The sequence below is a fragment of the Ruditapes philippinarum genome, unplaced genomic scaffold (genome assembly GCF_026571515.1).
Source record: "Ruditapes philippinarum isolate M1 unplaced genomic scaffold, ASM2657151v2 ctg6108_1_1_1_1, whole genome shotgun sequence".
In the NCBI taxonomy this organism is placed as follows: Eukaryota; Metazoa; Mollusca; class Bivalvia; order Venerida; family Veneridae; genus Ruditapes; species Ruditapes philippinarum.
In genome coordinates this window covers 71,973-96,942 of record NW_026864345.1, presented here as the reverse complement: position 1 = coordinate 96,942, position 24,970 = coordinate 71,973, and the positions used below count along the sequence as shown (strand labels likewise).

Genomic DNA, 24,970 nt, shown 5'->3' with positions numbered 1-24,970 from the left:
TTAACTGCCTGTAATGAAAAGACTTTCCCACGCCTTTTTAAAAAAATTAACATATTCATACATTTAAATTACGCATAGAATATACGTACAGAATTTTAGGATAGTCACTTTATGTAAATGAAATTAAGTATGGCAAAATGTGAAGCTAATTTCACTTTTACCTGCATACTCATACTTACACTTGGATGGGCATAATGTGACAATGAGCATATTAAAAACATATGAGCCGCGTCATGACAAAACCAACGTAATGCGTTTGCGACCACGTGATCTAGACAAGCCTTCGCATCCGCGCAGTCTGATCAGGATCCATGCTGTTCGCTTACAAACCCTATAACAAGTAGAGAAACTGATAGCGAACAGCATGGATCCTGATCAGACTGCGCGGATGCGCAGGCTGGTCTGGATCACGTGGTCGCAAACGCATTACGTTGGTTTTTTCATGACGCGGCTCATATGTAAAACTAGTTGAGACAACTACGTAAAAATACTAGAAACGAAAGTATATTTTGCCTAAACAACTAATGGTGTCCTTGGTTAAACGTTTTATATAGAAATAGAAAAAAACGTTATAATGTCACAAGTTAAATCAGACAGTAAAATCAAAACAAAACAAAAAGAAAGAAAAAGAACCATCAAAAATTTATTTCGACCAAAAGTATTTGAGGTTCGAAAGTTACCATTTAGTTACCTATAATTGCCTAAGGATCTTTTTCTCAACAATTGACTTTAAACTGCTTGCTTAAAACGGCCAATTTAATTTATTTCCTTAATTTCGTAAGGTAATGTATTTCAGACACCAAATGCACTGTTATAAAATGCTAATCTTCCTTTTCCAAAACATTAAGTACTCTAAAGTCTTTACATATCTGTCTTAAACGATAAATTTCTAGAGATAACTTTTATAATAAGTTTTCTCATTTCTCAATCGCTCTGAAAGATGAACTTTTCTATAATACATTTCCCCTGCGATTATTATAATTGTCACAACTATTGCTAAAATAATGGCCAAAGTAAGATTGCTTCCCGTGTATTTGTTTTCTTTTTTATGCTCCGTCCTTTCTTTTGCCAAGACTTCAATTGAGGAGTTTGTAGCAATTTCACTTTTCGTCCTGTTGTTTGCACTGCAAACATTTCCATAATCTTGCCGGTTCTTAAAAATAGCTGGATTAATAGTCCCGTAAAATTTAAGCGATAAATGTCTTACTTGAATGTTACCTAAAAAATAAAACAACAAATAATCGAAAATGATAAATTAATAGCTACAAATCTTGGAGCTTGAACAATATTCCAAAATTTTAATATCATATCATATATTAACTAATAAGAATCGACGAAATCACCAATATTTTTGCGTTATTACTTATAAGTTAATGAATCGTTTTATTATGTGTTTTTTCTTCTTCTACAGCTTAATATAACTAAGCATAACGTAATTTTACAAGAAATTGTAGAATGTCAATGTTAAATTAATTTTATTGTCATGGTAATCATTCATTTTGATGTATTTGAAAATGAAATCAAAGTACATTCGTCTTTAATGTAAGCTAACATACTTGCTGAGTGTTTGTCTTGGACATGCAACAGCCACGTACCAAATGGTTTCTCATCCCAGAAATGACTGGATAACAATCGCAGTTTCTGTACATACACTGACTTGCCCTGTAACAAGATTTATTGCAACCTATAGTATACTTACTTCCGACAATTCAAATCAGTTTAGAGCCATCAAAAGAACGATTTTTTTGTCTGACAATACCATGCATTACTTTATTTATCAGAATTATTCTACGGACACTTCAATAACGATAACAAGTTAGCTATTAATGGGAAACTGAGCAAGTAACAAACTGATCAGAAAAATCGCCTTTACGTGTTCTTACAGGTGGGAGTGGCAAGGATCTTGGGCGTTGTTGAGGTTTTGCTGCTGTTTTTTTTTATTTTGATTTCTTTTTTGGGGGTTTGTAATTTTTGAGATTGTGTTTCTTTTTGTCTGGCTTTTCGAGAAAGGGTGAGTTAATGTTATATAGCTTTCGTCGTAGATATAATTATATAGTTAAAATATTTGACTGAACAAAAGGGAAATCTATATAAAAATGATAAACAACTTACTATTTCAGGTTTAAAAGCCATTAAAATTGATGTCGTCCCACCAGAAGATACAAGTGCTACTTTTATTTCAGTTGATGTTGCTTCAAGATCCATTTGAACTTCAACATACTCCAACATAGTCGGACATTCTAACGCTTGGCATTCATAACAAAACTCGAACGTCTGTGTGTGTGCTTGAGGTGGTCTTCAAGAAGAAAAACAGATAACTTTATACCAGGTCTCACATGCAAAAAGCGGATCCAACAGTAAATAAAAACTGTATCACATTTGAGTCTGATCTAAAATTACGTTGCTTACTTTATCCCAATTACATGTTAGAGAGGATTATTTTTGGTATGAAGAAACTAAAAATATTTTTTCGAGATCAGGATACCATGTGAGTGTCTAGACCAATAATTTTTGCAAAAATTCAGATCATTAGCTGGATCCGTTTTTTAAATAATCATTTTTATTGTGAAATATGACGCTTTATTTAATTTTACCCATGAAATATGGTGCTATATCAGTCAAATATATTTCATATTTCTTAAAAATAAATATGAAATATAAATATGAAAGTGGGCGGAGTCAAAACTCATATTTATTTTATGGGACTTCTTTCGCCGTTTTGTTTGAAAAATCTGATAAATACAAAACAACTTTTTCTTGAATTTTGTTTTGAAAACTATCTAGCATGATAGAAAATGGTCTAACTAAGAAAATTAATCCGAACACCAATATCTTTAATTCAGTCATTAACGCTGTACAGACGTTTAAAGAGTTGTTTACATGACGTCACAATGTAGCGCCAAACAGCGCGTGCTTACGCATAAATTACTGCGCGCTGTACAATTGCAGTTGGTAGCAAGCAAGAGGATTCGTTACCATTTTCTTTGATAATGAAATTAAATAAAAAGGTTATTTTTTCGTTTTTCGTGAAATATGGTTTATTTTTTCACTCAACATGATAAAATGCTACATATTTTCACTCGCCGTACCGGCTCGTGAAAATATGTGGCATTTTATCATGTTTCGTGAAAATATATTCCATATTTCACGCAAACGAAAAAATATCCTCTTATTATTAAATTTTACCTATGAAATATGGTGCTATATCAGTCAAATATATTTCATATTTTTTAAAAATAAATATGAAATATAAATATGAAAGTGGGCGGAGTCAAAACTCATATTTATTTTAAGGGACTTCTTTCGCCATTTTGTTTGAAAAATCTGATAAATACAAACAACTTTTTTGTTGAATTTTGTTTTGAAAACTATCTAGAATGATAGAAAAAGGTCTAACTAAGAAAATAAATCCGAACACCAATATCTTTTTAAAAAGTTGTTTACGTGACGTCACAATATAGCGCTAAATATCGCGTGCAAAACAAGACGATACTTATAATTATTACTGCGCGCTGTATAATTGCAGTTGCGTAGCAGGCAAGGGGGTTCATAACCATTTTTCTTTTATAATGAAATTAAATAAAAAGGTTATTTTTTCGTTTTTCGTGAAAAACCGTCCCGGCTCGTGAAAATATGTGGCATTTTCTCATGTTGAGTGAAAATATATTCCATATTTCACTCAAACGAAAAAAAATCCTCTTAAGATTTAAAAGCTTTTAGCGCTTTACACTCATTTTATTTTACGTTATTTTTGTACCCCTGGATTGACATAATGTTGCTCTAATGTTACTTGTTCACAAAATATTCAAGATCAAACCAGGATAACTAAAATAAAAATAATATTCGTTGCAGCAAAATATATCATATTCCTATGGAAGCCTTGGAGGGTCACTTTTGAGTTTCGACTTACGGATGTTTTACTTTTGACTTTCGACTTTTGATTTGTGACTTACGTCTTATGACTTTTGGCTAACCCATTTTACACGTGCTTTAGAAGCTGAAAGCAGCAACTTTGGTTTCAGGTATGTTTTTTAAACGTTTTAAATAATTTCATTGAGATTTGTCATGGAGGAGAGGATGTGTAAAGGAGGAAATTTAATGTTATTTGATATAATCCCATAGTGGTAATATATCACAGACTTAAATTCCACAAGTGTGATTGTGTGTTTTGTGAAATCTGTTATGTTCTAAATATGTTCATTATATAAGTGCTTATACATTTTTTTTGTCCTCATCACAAAAGCTGTTTATGAGTAACAAACAAATACAGTAGAATCCCCCCTTAAGACCACCTCGAAATTAAGACCACCCCGCTATTAAGACCATTTTTTATAAGAACGGAATTTTCTGTTCTTTATGTCAATGGTTACATGATCCAGAATTAAGACCACCTCGCTTATCCACTTTTAAGACCACCAGATTCAGTCCCAATTCTCTATTTTGTTCTTTATTTGACCCCACTATTGAGACCACAGATTTAAAGTCAACACCTACCTTGATCTTTAATTTGTTGTTATGTTGTTATTTTCTGCTTAAATGGTCTTAGGCATAACACTTCATTTCACAAGGTGTCAAAAACACCTTTTATTATTGGGATATTGTATGAAATAAGGTGAGAAAGTAGATTTTAGAGTGGTTTAATGTTGCTTTAAGCACATTGAATTTGCTATGAATTTATTTCTTATTTGATGGGTGCATTATGTACATCATATAATAATTAATATTGAAATCAGATCAAATAGAATTTGATATTAAATTGCTTCAGAAATGTTTTCTTCCCATCAGATGTAACATTATAACATACTTTAATATTTGCAGGTTCAGATACATATTGTTTATTCACACAAAATGACTAAAATAGAACATGGTCGTAAAGTGTGTAAGCAATAAGAATACTCGCAATTAAGACCACCCCGCAATTAAGACCACTTTGGTCCAGTCCCGATGGTGGTCTTAATTGAGGGTTTTTACTGTAACTGTTTTACAAGTAGACAGGGAATACAAGTTTTACGTCTTAAAAAAGCATGGTGGTGCACAGTATTAAAGATGTATCGCAATTCAGCATTTTATTGAGCTTACACAGAATCAGTATTTCTCTGAAGTACTTAGATAGTGTTGACCAATTTCATAAAGAACGACAAGTGCTATGTTCATACACACATGTACAAAGTTAACTTATAATTGTGATCGAGCACCATTTGCATTTAGCATCAATTCTTATTTTGTTGTATATTTTGAAAGACACTTAAGAAAGAACATGATAAATTACTCAGATTAATAACAGAAATATCCTAATAGCATTTAAATTTATATTTTTTCGCACCTATCAATCTTAAAAGAGGAAGCTAAGAGATTTACCCATTTTATATACTATGAAATGTATAAAGATTAAGATAAAAAGATAAACTCTTATTTCAGACACAACTACTGCGACAAAAGGTAGCGAGGATGAAACAACTTTGATGTTGATCTGTGTCTTCATCATTAATACCGTTCGCCGTTCGGTAATTACCAAAGCTACCGTGCCAAGATACCTACCCTCAACATCTCATAAACAAACAAAGACTCTGCTGATAATAGAGGACTTTTTGGTACGGCATGACATAACGACGTCATTTAGAATAGAATTTTTAACGCTTAAAATTTAAAACGTCGTAATGGAATATATACACCTTTTAGACTGGTGTTTGATATTATTAAAGAGAAAGAAATACAAACAAGTGGACAATGCATAGGATACCGTTACAATTGTGGCGTGGGTTAAATGTTGGATTACAACATGTGCGTCAAGGGGGACGACGTCATGGAAATAATGAGAGCGCTTGATCCAGATGGTATTGAGATGCGGAAAGCTCATCGCTTATGCCGACGCGTATAGGACCAGTTTATCATGACATATGGACGGTTAAGACAAATTTAAACCATAAGGATTTTGTATACATTGTGCTGTGAATTGGTATAGTAGAAAAATAATATGGTTAGAGGTTTTTTGGACTCAAATAACGACCCACGCCTTATTGCAAGAGTACTTTTAGACACCTATAATGAACATTATCAAGTCTCCCCCCCCCCCTCCAGCCTATACTACGTTGTGATGTTGGTACGGAAAACTGCATTGCTTTACTATTGCAGCAATACTTCAGACACGATTCTACAAATCCGATTGCTGGTACTTGAAGCGTTGTAGTTGGAAAAAGCACATCTAACCAACGCATTGAGAAGTGATGGTGTACATTACGACAAAATGGAATCCATTGGTGGATTAATTTTTTTCATTAATTTGTATCTGGACCCGATACAATGTGAGAACTTAAAATTTTGCTTCATGGACCTCATACAAACCGAGTTAGACCGGATTGCACATGAAATAAGGCAACAAACCAGTTCTTCTGTTATTTGTGGTAATCCTGACACACTGTTTTTGTACCAGGTCTGTATGAAACTCACGACTTCGGCAATGCAGTTAACTTGAGAGACGTATATATTTGCAAAGAACATGTATTCACGCCCAAAAAGACAATGTACGTAATTCGTAGAATTAGCACCCCTTCTGAAGCCAGATTTCTACAGATGCAATTGGACGCTGATTCAGCACTACAACTGTACCGAGTTGAACGATTTAATTTTGAGAATATATTTAATATAAATACGCTTTGGAACGACTAATACTTATTTTTTTTCGTGTTATTGATATATACTAGGTTACTACAGGTTAAGTTTCAAATGGTGTTTTAAAATAATAAAGACGATAGTCTACGTTTTCACTTCATTATATGGTTGTTTTAAGATATTGGTTTGTAAATATTGAGCAAATTACAATATATTTGTAAATTATCATTTAAGTTATAACCTCTCTAATTTGCACTATAAGGGATTGTAAAATTGACAACATTGTTGAGTGGTATACCTAAAGAACACTTGTATGCAAAATTTAAGCAGATTTGGAGTTGTAGGTATTATTATGAGTGAGAACATATACATTAAAAAGGCTTTTAAAAAGAAATACATGTATTGAAAGTCTAAAAAAATAACCGTGTTATCTCATTTTAACATGCTTTGCAAGTGTTGTTTGTTTAGATGCAAAAAATAACATTCTAGTAATGAATTATGCATGTTAAATGCATGACTATTGACACGATAGAAATGTTAAATATATTCTCAAAATTAAATTGACACATGGAAATGTTTCTCTACCCCACCCATTTGAACAGTTTCACTCATACATCATATCATTCTAAATTTGAAAAAAAAACACTAAAATTACATAAGTCAAAGGGCTTGTAAAATCTTTCTAGAAGTATATTGATTCATTCTGTGAAATATGGAAAGCTTTTACCCGCTAGTTTGTAATATATAAAGTATTGAAAATGTTATATGTCGTATGTTGCTAGTTAGATTTAGATTAAATAGGCAGTTAAATGAAGTATCTGTTAGTAATAAAATGATCCAACTAAATAAATAAGAACGAAATACATACAAAAAATACTGGTTAAAAGAGAAAAATAGAAGTAAAAGAAAGTTGCCTCCTATTGGGAGTCGAACCAAAACAACCCTCTGATTTCATGCAACTAAATGGTAAAATACTCTTTGGTAATGGATTATGAGTGCATTAGAAGATGACGTCGATATTTAACGTGCGGTATTTGCTTTATACAGTCTTATAGCGATGTAATTTATTTCACGAATATGAAAGTGGGGAAATCTTCGCGATAATCTAAACATCATTTTTATTGTAACAAAGGTTAATGTCCTTTTTAAAGATTTCCATTCAGCAGTCTGTAAATAATAATTTTTAAAGTTTTTACATCACAATATATGTATGTGCAATTTTGTGACTTTTTATGTAAAATATATTGTTTTTGGCATACGTATTATGAGATTAACTGCACTATATGAATCGACTTCTGTATCTCTTCTATCAAGCCCTGGTTACAATAAGGCTGCCCAACTAGGAATTGAACCTCGGTCTCCCGCGTGACTAGCAGAGACACTTTCCATTATGCCAAATGTCACAGGGGGAGAAAGATATGCAGCCATACCGGGATCGGAACCCCTTACAGGTCTAGTTCTGTTCCGATTGCACATCATCTACTGAATAGATTCGTGCCGTGACATATAAGTTATACGTGTAATTTCAAGTTTGTGTAATTAGATTCAAACGTCTTATTCATTCGCAACAAATAGCAACCATACTTTATGGGATGTATTATGGTATTTAAAAGGAATATATATGATTGTTATTTCAAAAATAATAATTGATCTTTGTAATAAATGCTGACTTATTTTCTCGTTTTTTTAAGGTTTTGTCTTGTGACTTTTCACTTATAATTTATCACTTTTTACTTATGACCTTTATCTTTTGACTTTTAACTTTTGCCATTTGCTGTTACTCTTTGCCTTGGTATAAACATTAGTTTTTGCAAAAGAAGCAAATTTGTGATACAATCGGATCACATCAGCCGAGAGTGGTGTTGAAGTCATATAATGTTTACAAGTACATTTAGCCACTAACCTCATTTTTGCATTAGAATTATTGCATTCATATGTTTTTATCATAGTTGATCTTTTTTACGTGAAGAATCAACATCAATTGTTTATGTGAAATCATATGAATAGAAGTTTTAACTCGGGACATTCATTTATTTGTGCCGTCTGCAGCATTAAGTATTAAAGTAAATAAACTATTCTTGATAAATAACGAATTTTTTATTCAGATTAAACAGTTCTGAGCTATTTTCTAGATGTGTATATACCTTTTCGTTTTTAGTAAAAATGATTTTCATGATACTACACTTCTATAAGGAATTTCAGAAAATGAAAAATAAATTTATGACTGGCGGCTGAATACGTAATTTATGCAAAACCGGCGACGCCTCTTATAATTATGGTTCCCGTTTCCTAATGCTACGTAAGATACAGCTAAGATCGGAACCAACGTCAAAAATCAGGCATTTCCACATATGGTTGCTATTTGTCACTAACATAATACGGAATTTCTTATCCGTTGGGAGAAAATGAATAGGTATAAAATAAAATTTAGAAAACGGTTTTGACACAAATATGACTTTAAAACTCTTGATGATTTCTATTTCAAACTTGTACTTATTTACATTATCATATTAAATCTGGTCCTGAATGATAAAAATACATTTTCCTCATTTGTTGACAATTTAATATTGTGTTTTTATAACTTTGTTATAACCAAAATAAACTTGCATTTTACTACCGGAATAAACAGTATTTAAATGTTACAGAGAATTTATCTATCTATGTAGAGATAGTGTTCCATTAAAATTATAAGTAAGAGGTTGAAATGAGCAAAGTAGAAATAGAATAGCAATCACTATAGAAGTAAACCAGTGTGGAACCCTCAACAGACTACCTATATATACCTCTCCCGAGAGACCACACTACCAAAGGTTTTTACCTCACGGTCTAGACCGTGACAGGTTGTCAGAGCTATCAATTTATTTTTGAATAAATGCGTTTAAACAGATAACAACAAACATTTTTAATTCTACAACCGTGCTTTATTTTGCTTAACACAATTGTTGTCTTATAAGAAAACAAATGTATTAAACTGCATATGAGCTTCATTATATTTAATTAAAAAAACAAACAAACAAAAAAAAAACAGAAATAAGAAATACAGAGGTAAGCATTTTTTCGAGCACATATGCCTTACATAAAAGCTAACACTAAGGAACAGCTAAAAATAAACACTGCCATCAACAAAAACTTCAAGTATTTACGTCACAGAAGACATATATACATGCAATAGTTCTACAAAACAACACATTGTTGATACGTTACTGATGAAAAAGTAAGAAAATCATGAGTGTTCTAACACATAAGATAAATTAGGTTAATTAGCAATGCTAGGGTATCTGTATTATTATTGAAGTCAAGATTTTTAAAGTCATTGTCAGAGCGTTATTTCTTCATTTGTAAATGTTCAAAAGAAAGAAAAAACAAACATAGTCTCTAGCCAAAGATATCCTATTTAACTTTAAGAAATTGTATACATTGTATAATGTATATATTAAATAACGTCCACAAGTTGTGTTTTTCCGAAGAATGACCGGTTTTATATGTAATGGAAATCTTATAGTCTTTAGTAATGAGCATACCCCCAACCGCATGTCGAAAAAGGGAATGTTTAACTTAGGAGAACGATTAAAAATTTTGTTTACAACACAATGCACTCTGTCTCGCCGAGATATATATTTGCTAGTTAATTCAAGTTGATGCCTTCAACACTTTTTGAGATAATTATGAGCTTAACAAAATCTAAGTATGAAAAAAAAAAAACAACAAACGGGACTTTCTGAAATTTATGATAGCTATGATAGCGAGAAGTATGTTTCTTTCTGCCTCGCCAAGCTATATGAACATGCAAAGTTTGATTTCGATACCTTTCATATAAGTTTTAAAATTAACAATGGGCAAAGACTGAAAATTATGAAAGCCAGAATTATGAATTCATGATTTTTCACACTTTTCTCTGTCTCACCATGACCTGTCTATCGATACAAGTTTTATACCATATTGGAGATATGGACAGTATAAAATAAACGTGGTGGGACTTGACATTGCGTGTTTCCATAAAGCGTTCACAATAATGGTGGGGTTAAAACTTGAAAATTATCGAACGTCTAAAACAAGTGTGAAAAGGTTAACACTGGAATTCCGAAAATGTCTGAATATTTCCACAGACAATAACGAAGAAAACCAAATCACCAGTGTTTGGACATTTTGCATTTGCTAACCTGTACTACTTTCCACTCGGAACGAACGTTGTTTTGCAATGAGACCTCTAAGTCTTCTAAACTGGCTCCGAAAACTTGACAAATATGATGTAGTTGAAAACATTCGACAGCACGTCCTTAATTCCTACAGGTAGCTATACTAGACTTTAAATTGAAAACATTAAAAGTATGTGTTATCTCAATTGGAATGAAATACATATGTATACAAAATGAAATACAAAAAATCCCTTAATACATAACTGTATAAAAAAAAGTTTATATATATACAAATAACATGTACTTTGTACTTGGTAGGTGTCCTAAGTTATTGATACTGAACAAGTGATTAGTTTCAATATTATATCATAACTGGTTTATGCGACCATATTTCATAAACCTTCTGACAAAACATTTTAGCTTTAAAAATGGGCATAAGTATGTTAAATTGTGAGCCAGACATACGAAACTTGGTCATTGACCTTAGATGTCAACATTTAATATGTGTTTTGAGTTTCAAAGGAATCTCTTAAATAGTTTTTGAGAAACCCTTTTTCATTAAAATTCAAAACCACAAATTCGAAGTCGAAAAAGAGGCATAATTTGATAACAATGCAATTCAAAGATTTCTAACTTAGAGCGTGTTCTAAACAAGTGTGTGAAGTTTCAAAGCTGTATGATTTATTGTTTTTGAAATACCATGTTCCATGAAACTTCTTAACAACAAATTTCAAAATGTCAAAATAAGGCCTATAATTTGGTCTTCATGCAATATAAGATGACGAAGAATGAACTACGGGTGAAAACCGATTGAAACTGCAGCAAACAACAATGCGAGACTGATTTGGATTTAAAACTGGAACCCATATAAAAAATAAAGCGTTTGATTCACACGCTGTATGTCAATTTGAGATTATTAATCCCTGTTCCGGAAATCAAAATAAAAAATGGATAACCAATGAAATGCAATGCAAGCAAAGTATTTTCTTTTATTAATAAATTAAAAAGGCTTATATAAGAATAACATTCTGTTCTTGCATATGAGCCCACATATTTTGTTTTTTAAATAAGTCTCCAGGAAACTTAGGTAAATGAACTTACCTCGTCTGAATTGTTGTCATATTCTGCCATATTTTCCTTGGAAATTATGAGACAAGCACGTGGGACAATAACAAAATCCATAAGTCAAAAATCAAAAGTTATAAATCAAAAGTCATAAGAAAATAGTTAAATAAATCTATAAGTCAAAACTCATAAGTGACCCTCCAAGGCTTCCATATATTCCAAATAAAAAAAGAAAAGTTTTTGTTATTTATTCTTGACATACCTGGTTATGTGCCACTGGAGCTTTTTCTTGTGCATTTTAGGTGTTGGGCGGTGTTGTTGTGCATTTTTAACAAACTTGTCGGCATTAATAAGACCAAAGCCAAACACACTGTGAACTATAGATATAAATAAAATTATTAACATTACAAGACAACAAAAGACAGATGACTTTCGCTTATTTTTCTTGCAATGTTCCAACGTTAATTTTACCTAAAAAAAATTATCTAAATATTCTAGTCAACAAATGTCATATTTCTATGCTTTATGCTTTTCTTTGATACCCTGAACAATATCGAATCAATATGCAATTTCAGATTAGACAAATAAAATGTAAAGTTTGAAGAAATTTATTCATCAATAAATAAAATACAGAATATAGTATGTAAACAGGAGGACTCATTAATTTGAATCCAGTAAAAAGGCATTTGGTTTTTGGACTACATGTTTGTCTTCTTACGAGTACATCCGTCCAAGGCAACACATATACACTTTGAAAGTCACAGAAAACCTTATCACTGTATTATGACCAAGTTATTGTTATAAAATCTGATGCACTGGAGTTTGTTTTTATAGTGCCTGTAGTATAATACAAACTGGCACTAAAAGCATAATCAATTCAACTGTTAAACATGTATATTGATGTGAAAGTAAGCATAAAGAAAATCTTACAGTATCTTCCAGCTGCATTCTTTGTAAATGCGATCCTCTCTTGTAGCTGTCTGCGTTCAGAAGACTAAACAAGAAGATGCTGGATGTCCCTTAATGACAGGTCTTTACTGGAGAAACAAAATCTCATATCTTATATCTTAACAAATTGCAAAAGTAATCTTTTCGTGTAAATAATTTGTAGGAATCAATATATTCCAAAAAAAAATATATGGTTTGGACATTGTTGCGGAAGACATTAAAGATTTATCTATTAGTAAAAAAGAATTCCACACTGATGACATTGACGATTCATACTCCAAAATGGATATCTTGACATGTAGTACATTAATGGTTTTTTTTGTTGTTTTTTTTTATCACTATTATATCTTTATTATTATATTTCTATTATATTATACATCTTTTTTATTTATATTTTTTATTAATATCTGATAAGGTAACCAGACAAGTTTTATTTGTCAACATGTCATCATGCATGTTATTTTGACATTGTGATACCGTTATATCTTTTGATTATTCTAAGAGTTGGATTTTTACTCCTGAAAATCCTACTTAGCTTGGAGGCCCAGTCCTATAATACCCGCTATTTGGGCTGTGGCAGCAGAGATACCGTTAAATCCAGTTATACATCTGTCTTCCAAAGTTGTTGTAACCTAAAATATTCACAATCAAACACGTTTTTATTTTGTCTGAGAAACTACGACTGCATTAAACCTTCATCAATGATATTATTGAATTTTTTAAAATCAATGAACTGAAACATATTAACATATTATCTGTCTTAATGCGAAATGAACTCTGACATTTTTAGGTACATACATATTTTGCAGAACATTAAGATATTATTACCATTGAGGAAGATGTGAGGTTGTTTCCATCACCAAGTCCAGACGTCAATACACTGGCGTCTGTATAAACGTATTCCATAATTATTCCATTTCTACCGACACTGGACACTGTGATTGTGTGAATATGGCATAACATGGATAGTACCTAGACCGTGACGACCCTTAAAATGAACAGCATTTACTTAACATGTATTTTTAAATAATGCTGATTTCCAATAAGAAATGTTCTGAATAGAAAAGATAACACAGTTGAGTTTCATATATACATTAAAAGGTATAATGGAAGTTTTTTCTTATTTTTTAAAGATTGCAGAATCTTAAGAACTGATAAAAAGTATGTTTTAAAATTGGGAATATTGGTCTCGTTTGTGCTGGGGGTAGACTTTTTGACCTTAAATAAGTAAATCATTTAATTTCGGCTTACTCAAAAACGAGATCGGCGTCTCCGTTTTTTTTTTTTGTTTTTTTTTTTTTTTCCTTTTAATTAACTGTTTCTTTTATCATATTGTACGATCAGGAATGCTTGAATAGATTCTGTGAAACTGTAATACAACAATAATGGCGAACATTTTGGTAGCATAAGTACCATATCAACCCAGGGAAAGTCATGTCTCTACAATAGGTCGGCTGTAACTTATAAATGTGGTTATAGAAAAGAATTTCGACGAAGACAGTCTTGTTGTAAAAAGGTAGCTGAAGAAAAGTTACGAGTAAAAGCACAATATCTAGAATACATGGCCCCCGTGATATTGTTTTCAAAGACATTATTATAAAAGAATTTGCTATAAACTCACGTGGAATGCCCCATGACTTATCACATCTTTTGTTGCTACATCAAGTTTGTCAAATAGTGTATCAGGTGCCCAGGCATTGGCAAATATGTCAATAGTGTTAGGTTTGTAGTTAAGTGCCCTTGAAATAATGTCAGAATCTGACCAGTGTTTCGGTTCTAGTTCAAATAATGAAGACCCGCTTAGGATCACATTGAAGATCTTCAGAGCTGACAAAGAGTATAAGCAATACAATACAATACGATATAACACAATACAATACAAAACAATACAATAGGACAAAACATACGAGCTGAAACTGTTGTAAGTGAGGATAACTACAATGTATAACATGGCCATACTTACTGTGTTAATCAATTTGGGTACGTTCACGTGTTTGACTTTTCAGTAGAACAAAACCAACAACCTATTTAAACGCTAATATTCGAAGGTGAACCAATGGACCGATAGATAAAGATGTAACACCAATATGAAGTATATACCTGAAGTCAACATTCAACATTGACCGGCCAAATTTAGATTAGAAAGTAAATCGTGAAGTAAAAGAACTAGGTATATGACTCAGCATATAGTTTTCTTTAAATTTTAAACAGTAAACAGACAGGAAAATGGCTATACAATACATCTATTTGGATAGGATGAAGACGGTTTTTACCTATAATGGTAGCGTTGTGTGCTATTCCGGCGCTGCATCTGTTATTACCTTTAATAGCACCAATAATACTAGCCATCTTGTTACCGTGACTAAACTCAAACAAAAGCAACATTAAAACAGCATTAACAATAACAAATTATATCAATGGAATTTAAAAAATGAAATACTATCAACGGAATTGTACAAAAATGAAATACTATCAACGGAATTGTATAGAAATGAAATACTGTACGTCAATGGCTTTGTATAAAAAATGGAGTACTAACAATGGAATTGTACAAAAACAATGAAATTACATCTCAGTGGAATTTTATACGATGAAATAACAACAATGAAATTGTATCAAACTAACATAGAATCGTTTTAAAATTGAAAGAACAACAATGGAATTGTTTAAGAATATTGAAATATCATGAATAGAGCTGTTTAAAACTAAATCATCATAAATAAAATCGTATGACATACAAGTTATCTTTATATTATAAATATATGAAAAAACATTTATCTATTTAGATATATGAAGGATGGATCTAAAAGCTAAAGGATTCTTATTCTGATATAAAATGCAATGGAAAAAGGATAAAATAACAGAATCTCTATTGTTTATTGTTTTACAGTTAATACATACGACAACCTTCAGCTTAGAATATTATTTTGTAATTTTCGTAATACGGTATCAAATCAGATTTAAGCTGATTTCACGCTGCCTTAATGAAATCGCAACAACACAATTATAATGCTTTGATGAAAAGTTATTACAATAAGATATACATACTCAGTTAAAAAAGCTGCCTTTTCAGGAATGTTGTAAAAAAATTCAGGTGTAACATTATTGTTGTTGTCTACAAAATTGAAACTAAGCGTTTCGTTCTGAAAAAGAAAACGTGGGCAAACTATAAACACACAAAAGTGGAAGAGAAAACAACAAACAGCGCAAAAGCATCACGAGTGAAAATAAAAAAATATATTTGAAAGTGACACGTAAATAATTGAACACAGATATTTGAAGATACATGTAAAAGCTAAAAACAAAGACAACTATCTAAAACATAATTTAAGGTATATGAAAAATTGAAAATAAAAACGACAACTATCTAAAAAGCCTACAGCAAAGTGAACTGACTGAAATGATTTTCCTATACATAGAGTATGGAAAAAAACTATTTACAAACAGTTTTCAAAGAGATGAATTATGATAGATTTTTATCTTATATTAAGCACATAATATATTAGGAATGACCCTCAAATTGACAGTCCGGGGAGGTAAAGATTGCTATGTGACAGAGCATTCATATATCTTAAGTAATAAAATATTGAGAGAGCGAAAATAATTTGTACATTATGATAAGCAAGCAAAAGAAAATTGTTAATGGAATAATAGGTATGAAGATATTACAGTTTTAAAAAAGGTAAAGTCACGAATAAACAAAATCTGGAACTTTGTACAAAAGTGACAGTTTGCTACCAAATTGTCCTTCAAATCAGAAAGATGAGTGTTAATTCCGACGTCTGTTATTGCAATCGTGACCCCACTTCCGTTATATCCACGTGACCACACCTTCTCCACGCCCATTCCATAGTAATGTTCACAAACAAGATTAGTCTACAATGATACAAATAAAGGTACTTTAAAAGTAAACTTAATAAAAAAAAAATATTTTTCTTGTGAAATGAACAACAGCTGTCTCGCACGTGACGAATGCCCCCCTGCCCCCCCCCCCCCCGAAAAGGTTTCTTAAGCAAGGTATTATCAAAAGAAAAGAGAAGGAAGTAACGTATTTCTTAATATTGTTCTTGTGAAATGAAGTGCTATTTATAGTTCACTTAACACCTTGGGACAAAGGTCTTGGATGCGACACATCATCTTGATGTGGTAGACATTTATTTCAAATTATTCAAAATCCTTCTATGCATGACAATGTTACAGTTTGGGAACTACATCAGTGACCATGACTTTGAATGTAGGAACATGGGTCTTACAAACAACCCGTTATCTTGATGTGGTAGACATTTGAGCCAAGTTATTTTAAAACTCTTCAATGCCTCACAAAGTTATAGTCCGGACACGAATGTTTGTACCTATAATCTATAACTGTGATAGTGTGAACCTTAAATATATAAATGTGACCTTGCCCTTTGAAGAAGGGACATGGTTCTTGGACGCGACAAAACGTTGTCATGTGATAGACGTTTGTGGTTTGTGCGAAGTTATTTCAAAATACATCTATGCATGACAAAGTTACAGTCTCGACATGATTGTTGCGTAAGTGGGGATGCTCAAAAGGGCAGACGGACATAGGCCTTAGCCGCGACACATCGTCTTGATGAAGTAGATATTTGTGTCAAGGTATTTTAAAATCCTTCCATGCATGACAAAGTTACCGTTCGGACAAGAATATGAATCTTCAAACTATTATCGAGAGAATAAGTACCTTCAAAAAAATGTGTGACCTTGACCTTCGAGGTAGTAACATGCGTTTTGGATGCAACATGTCGTCTTGATATGGAAGACATTTATGCGTAGTTATTAATCAAATCCTTCGATTCATGAAAAAGATAAAGCCCTGAAACGAATGTGTGTACCTATAAACACTAATTGTGATATTGTCTTGAAGTGGTAGGCATCGAAGGATTTTATGCCAATTTATTTTAAATGCATGACAAAGTTACATCCCAAACACGATTTTGTATACCAATAAACTCAAATTTTGATAATTTGAAACTTCAAAATGTTAATGTGACCTTCACTTTTGCGGTAGGGACTTAATTCTTGGACGCAACACATCGTCTTGATGTGGTTGACATTTATGGCTAGCTATTGATACATGACAAAGTTACAGTCCGGACACGAATGAAGTTGGGACGCACAGACAGACATACGGTGCGATTTAATATGCCGCCCTTCGGGGGCATAAAAAATAGTATCTATTCGACGTAAGTTCATTGTTCAAAAGCAAAAATGAAACTAATGCGAACATTTCATTATTTATAAACATTTGTCTTATGAGAAGTATAATAAATGCATAATGTTTTGTTTCACATAACCATTTAATGTGTGCAATATTTTTTTACCACGCACCATTTTGGATTTTTATGAGGCAACTTTTGGATATTTCTTCTTTCTTTTCTTCTTTTTTTATCTAAAGAACTATTTTAAAAAAATATCATGTTTTTAAAACGCTTGAAATGGTTCGGTCAACGACATAATTTTTAATGCTTGAAACGACGTTCACTAAAATCTTACATAGATCTCTGGATGCCTCTCGCTGGTGAGAAATCCTGTGTTTGTAGCTACGGGTTTTAAAGTATCAGCATACACTCTAACAGGCATCAACTTCAAGATCTGATAAATAATGATAAATGTTAACAAGAGTAGCATTGATGCACAGCATTACAGGCGACGCCAAAATATATTTGATCAATATTTGCACCTAAATACTTAACAGAAGATGTGCACTTTATATCACTACCTTTACACGTGACCTGGAGGCAAGGATCCTGTTTAAGTTGAAACTTGAACCCAAAAGAATAGGCTATGTCTTTCCAAGATGCAAAGACAATTTAGTCAATTAAACAATCACTAAAATCATCATGCCAAAAGAGAAAATTTCTTCAGATTTATTTTACCAGATAAAAGGATACCTGAATCATCAGAATATAAGAAAAGCTTATTGCATAGGGTAGAAGACCTGTCATTGACATATATTAGACATAAAAGAGGACCTAAAATGAACCCCTTGGAGACACCTTAGATACTCGTAGTAGTAGTAGATTGAGTACCAGCCATATTCACCAGTGCTGTCTATGAGAGATAAGACTTGAACCATGTAGAAATGTAATTCTCTGTGGCAAATGTTTGAAGTTTCATGTGCAGTATAATGTGATCAACTGTATCAAATGCCTTTTGTAGATCTAAAAGTTTTAATGCATACAATACTGCCTTTGTCCATTTCAAATTTTATACACTCTGTTATATTAATCAAACATGTGTCAGTTGAAAAACCAACTTCTAAATTTACCCTGAATGAAACTGCCTGACCATGACTGGACTCCGACTGAAAATGCCGGACCATGACTCGAACCCATAACTGTCCAGAAGACCAACTGAGCTATCCGGCCGGCTACACAGTATCTCTTTAATAATGAGCAGTTCTTAACCATAACATATTTCCCCACTACATTAATAATTGTACTAGAATGTCTGATGGTTATAGAGCAAAGTGAGTTAAACTTATATGCAGTCACAGGATGAGAAAACTTGACAGCAGCTTGACCAGAACTCGAACCTATGACCCACAGAATAATGTACCGCGGCTGCAGCAATTGAGCTATCTGGCCGCTTACATATTTTCTAACCCAAATGGTGAACAATTTTAAACCGTGACAGATACTTTTAGATATTTTATTAACAGGTAGATTAATTCTTAATTAATACAAATTAGAAAAAGAAAAACTTACATACTCATTGTCTTAATTTAGATAACAATTTATATATTGTATAATTATTTTTACCAAAATGGGCTTAGACAGTTTTTGGTTGTGCCATTATCTATATCATCAATTTAAAAGTGAACATAACTGTACTAATGCATGTACACTATCTAATTCTTTGTACAGATAAAAAGAACTAACCTTTTTCTAGATAAGAAATTTTATGGAGGCTGATTTGTGCCATGTTGTATTTTGCATCAGGGGGGCACCGGGCGAAAACTTGAAAATACAACAAACAAACCACTTTCTGGTATATTTATGTTTTCATCTGGTGCCCTGTTACTTTTTGTACTTTGTCAATTGTGGAACAAATCACCCACTATAAAATTTAGTGTACAAGTTTATTCAAGTGCAAGAAACAATTTCTATGAAAAGTCTGTAGTAGAGTTGGCTCTGCCCGAGTACTAGAGTTTGATACCGGTGTCCCCCTATTACAAAACGATAAGACAGGAGCTGTCCTTTTCAAACTATGCACATGTTAGAAAAAATTAAATAACAATTCAGAATATGATATTTTTGAGACTTTATAAATTATATTAATGCAAGTCTCATCGCTTTAAAATAAAGTCATAACTGTAACTCTTTAAATGCAGAAATATTATAAGTCTAATCATATCCATATACTAAAATATACATGTATGCACATCACAATAATTATTTCCAGTTTCTGTTAAATAAATATGATATCCTATTAACATTCGTACTTGGATGGAATTCAAAATCTAGTAGAAAGAAACCTATAATGTATAGTATAAAAGTAAAAAAAAATCTCAAATAGTCTATATCATATATTTAAGATTGAGATGTGTCTCTTTACTATGTAACAAATAACTGCATATATATCAAGTGTTTAAAATTGAAGACTTCAGGATGTTATCCTTTTTCTGTTGCTATATATGGACATAAGTACCTATATGCATAGCTTTAATTTTCTGCCTTTCATTTTTACCAAACGTTCTTCTATTAACACTTTTGATACAAACAAATAGAAAATAATAAGTAGTTTCACATATTGATGAGAAGATTCCTGTAGCAGAATACCTGTAGGTATGTACTAACTGAACAAACTAGAAAAAAATCCAGTCTTAGGTATATAAAGCCAGTCAAAAAAAATATTCTATCAATATTCACTCTTCAGTGTCTCTGTTCTTTCAAGATGAATGTACAATAGGTAAATTTTCTCATTATTCAATTTAACAAAAGGCAAAAATATAATAAGAAAGTTTCATAGCCTGTAAAGCACACTGCCAATAACCATAATGTTTATAAATAGACAACGAAAATGTAATACCTAAGATTTACAGAAAAGAACAAACAATTTAGTAAGCATGAGTTACTTCCCCGTAAATAGGAGAAAACCTGAAACCCTAAAGAACATCTTAAACAAGCAAAATTATAAAATTTTGTAGGCTCAGTTTTATTTAGCCATGGAAAGTAATGGTAAAACGAATTCATAAAAAGTTAAAAGGACATGTGGCAGCGGTAAAAATTACATTGCAGAAAATCGGATAGCTTTCAACATTCGGATACTTGTACACTTTTTAAAAACAATCATTCTGTGCACTAGATAAATGTAATATGGATAAAATCAATATGATTATCGTTTTCAACAGTTCCATTGCTAATCCTTATACTCATTTGCAGGTTAATGTTCTTCTTGTAGGAAAATTCTAAAAATATATAAAGCTTACAAATATCTCGGGCCTCACAGACACCTTAAACTGCTGATGAAAAAGATTTGGCAAAACAGTTGTAGAACGAAACAATAAACAGTGCATAATTAACAAAAATGGTTAAACAGTGAAAACTTTAAAATAAAAAAAAACTTAATCTGAGTAAAATTACAAAAAAAATGAAAAAGAATGAAAGTGACATCAATGTATAAACCACAAATGTATACTGAACCCGGCTTTTAGTATTCGGGACAAGCTTTTAACTGAACCTGCATTTTCATGAAAAAATATGCACATGCTTTTTACACAAAGTTATCAAATACAAATATAACAATGTATTTGTTTACTTGATTTTTACGAATCATAATAAACTAATTAACACAACATGACTGCTAAAAAAACGTACAGCTCCTACCATGGTCCAAAAATGATTCCATACAAGACGATGCCGCTCACCGGCGTCGCCAATAAAATAAAACAAATTCCATCTCAATTTTCTACACAAATAAAATAATTTGTTTCTTATAGCCATAAATCGGGCGAAATTATCGCAATTTCCATTTCACCACAATAATGCATTTTAATATTTTCCCTTATATAAGCGTTTTTCGACGACTTTTTGCCCCCCCCCCCCTTTTTGAGGCCTCAAACAGTGAAAAAATGCCATATTTAGGCCCCAAACACTGTTTTTCGTTTGAGAAATGTTGTTAAAAAAGTGACCACTTTTTCGGCGCCGTCCCCCATCCAAATATTACATCAGGGGGTTGCCAGAAGGGGGATGTGTTTGGGGGTTTGAAGGTGGTGGATTCCCCCACATCGCCAAGAAAATTTTGGCCTTGTGACAGGCTAAAAATGGCCTCAGGTCGATCTTAGGGTAACTAGTAACCGACGCTGAAAAGCCTTTTACTCTATCTCAATTCATTGAGAAGTTGCAGCACTTTGAAATCAGTCTTGATGGAAAAAAAACAATGCAAAATAGTGATTGATTTTTGGCAATTTTGAGATGTCCCCCCGTTGCCATGGTAACAGGAAATTTACCATTGAGCATGCTGTTACAGAGGCTATGGTGTAGTCAACATTTGTGTCTAGTTTCATTAGTATTGAAGCATTTTTTCATAGTTTCATAGCAGTTTGAACTCGTTACAGGAGGCTTTTCAATGAAAACGGCCATTTTTCGCAATATGCTCATGGGGTAAAAGGTTAATTAACTTACTTGAACCGAACCTGATATGCCTTTGTCTCAATTGACGACCAGGCTTTTGGTAGCTAAATCTCTGTACTTTTATATCACCGATAGGTATTTCCTTTCTTAGAAAGGGCTAACATAATTTTCATAGCAATTAAATAATGATTTAGAGTGTTTTGGATGCTTATCACATATAGAAATTGGCGTGTGATTTAAATTTTTCAGTTATAAAAGTAGCAAAATGTAAACAAAGTTATATTTTGACTTTTATGCAAAGTACTCAATAACTATAAGTGCACTATTTTCCGAAAAACAATAGAAGCAAAAGATGGTTCAGGTTATTGTCAAATGAGTAACCATTTGGAATTTATCACAGATCGCCAAAAATAAAAGGTTCCGAGAAATAAAAAAAACTACTTTTATGAGGTATTATGGGTCTTTAAAATGGATTGTTGGGCAAATCTATGACACACATTTAACGTGTTTACACAAAAATGACTCATCAAAATGTTATCATAGATGATAACAAACTGATAGTAGATAGTCTTTTCTAAACTAAAATAACAACACAACACCATATGCAAGGCCAGACGAACGTTTATTACGAGATGGCAGCCGAAAGTAGTTTGTTACAACATGAATTATTGTTTTGTATCAAGGATTTTCATTCAAGCTTTAAAATATTCTTTAAAACATTTCAGAATTACAAATGCTTATATTTTATTTCATTCATGCAAACAGATTTAGGCAAAAATATTTCCAATAAACCTAACAAATCTGCACATACAAACATAACAAATCTTAGTCATTGCAAAATTTCTTATTAAAAGAAAATGCGATTATTCTAGTACATTATACAACGATTAAAAACACTTAAAATGACAACATTTGCCTAAAAAATTGCCTTCATTATCTTACAACATACGTCTTTGCCGAAATCGGATAATGCTACATTAAATTGGCTCGCAGTGCGACCCGACTCGCCCAGGAAAAACCATCGTGTGGAAACCTGTGTCCATTTGTCAAGTGTCGGTTCGCTAATGTTGGACCTCATCTTGCGACGACGTATGTTTTCATTACAAAATCAAATATATGAATTACTTAAAAATGTTTACATTAAAGACTTTTTTTTTTAAATTTATACGACGTGTCTCTGTGAAATCGTCTGGTAGAATGACCTTCTTTACACATTACAATATACATATTGAGTTAAGTCACGATTCATTAAACACGACTGACCAGTATTCACCCTTTTGAATGCGTAACGCGATAGACAATAATTTCACGCTATTACTATCGAAACGCGTGAAATATTAATTATCTACGGTATCAACATGTATAATAAAATGTCAAGGTTTCAAAAGTGACTATGTAACAGCGTCAAAGCTTAAACCTCAAACTTTTAGGTAAATGAAGTACAATCATTTTATAAACCTTTTATATTTTCATATAATATTGGACAAACCAGATACCTTCTTATCATAACGCCTTTTAATTTTTGAAAGTGTCTGTCGTAAAGCGGCGTTTCGTCTAGAGCCGGTGTATCTCAGTATGTACGTTGAAGGTGTAAGCTACAAATAAGACCAATTTTTTTATACATGTACATTGCTTATGGTCTTATTTGAGAGGAGTTTATGAGTGAAAGAATATAGAAATATCAGTACATGAATAGTACTTTATTGAAAGCAATATTAGCACTGTAAGCACATCGCTCTTACTTTACTCTCAAAATTTATTTGTACAATAACATTATATGGTTATTATATCATTCATAAAATGTACATGTCTGTTATGTTCAATTGTGTCAGTACAGTGTCTTTATATAAATAAACCAGAAATTCCTGAAAATGAAAAGTAAAAAAGAATGATTTACACGATACGATCATGACCTTGTTGGAAAACATTTTAAATTGACAAAATAAATAGACAAACAAAATACATCTTAAGAAAGTTAGTAAAGTTAAAAAGAAAAAATTGCTACACTTCCGGGTTTCATTTGAAACCCAGATACATTGCACTTCGTAACCTTTCTCGAGCTTTAAACATCTTGTAATAAAAGTCACAAAGTAGCAGAATATACAAACGATGAGTGTCACAAAAAAATACATTTTCAGAGAACAATTTTATATCTATGTTATAATTATAAGTGACCTGATTGTGCTGCGTCACGTTCAATGAAAATAAATGGCTAAACAAGTCGTTATTATCTCCATTATTTTTCACTTTAAGCACAAGTTTCACTTCGGACTTCAAACTGATATTTCCAACACTTACATGCGCGAATATAAGTGTTATTAAGGAATAAATCACGGTCAAGTTCAATACCTCCATTTTTATTTTTCCTATAATGACTGTGTTAAAAATATATCTCACGTAAATTTTGGAAAACCCACCCGCATGTATGTATTATCAGATAAGCGATAACATCATCGTCAAAGTAGGTTTCACATTGAGCAATGATCTTCCTCTACAGCTTAAATTGGTGGGTGCAATTGACATTAAATGAAAAAGTTTTTATTTCAAAACTGAACATAAAATATTAAGTGAACATGGAACATTAAATGCCACAACATACGGTAGAATTTATGA

General features: G+C 32.0%; 2 protein-coding genes across 2 annotated transcripts; both read right to left on the bottom strand.

The window, feature by feature from the left end:
* Positions 1 to 375: 375 nt before the first annotated feature.
* On the bottom strand, positions 376 to 13,711 carry LOC132725281 (uncharacterized). The gene is made up of 7 exons (XM_060710378.1): positions 13,587 to 13,711; positions 13,290 to 13,390; positions 12,741 to 12,847; positions 12,073 to 12,187; positions 2,113 to 2,296; positions 1,557 to 1,662; positions 376 to 1,218 (listed from the first exon to the last, which is right to left on the bottom strand). The coding sequence occupies exons 4-7, from the start codon at positions 12,105 to 12,107 to the stop codon at positions 890 to 892; spliced, it is 654 nt and encodes a 217-aa protein (XP_060566361.1). The 5' UTR covers positions 12,108 to 12,187; positions 12,741 to 12,847; positions 13,290 to 13,390; positions 13,587 to 13,711; the 3' UTR covers positions 376 to 889.
* On the bottom strand, positions 13,678 to 24,757 carry LOC132725277 (endoprotease aex-5-like). The gene is made up of 8 exons (XM_060710373.1): positions 24,533 to 24,757; positions 23,854 to 23,952; positions 18,276 to 18,374; positions 16,497 to 16,634; positions 15,807 to 15,901; positions 15,032 to 15,120; positions 14,380 to 14,585; positions 13,678 to 13,746 (listed from the first exon to the last, which is right to left on the bottom strand). Exons 1-8 carry the CDS (start codon positions 24,710 to 24,712, stop codon positions 13,678 to 13,680), a joined length of 975 nt encoding a protein of 324 aa, XP_060566356.1. The 5' UTR covers positions 24,713 to 24,757.
* Positions 24,758 to 24,970: the final 213 nt, after the last annotated feature.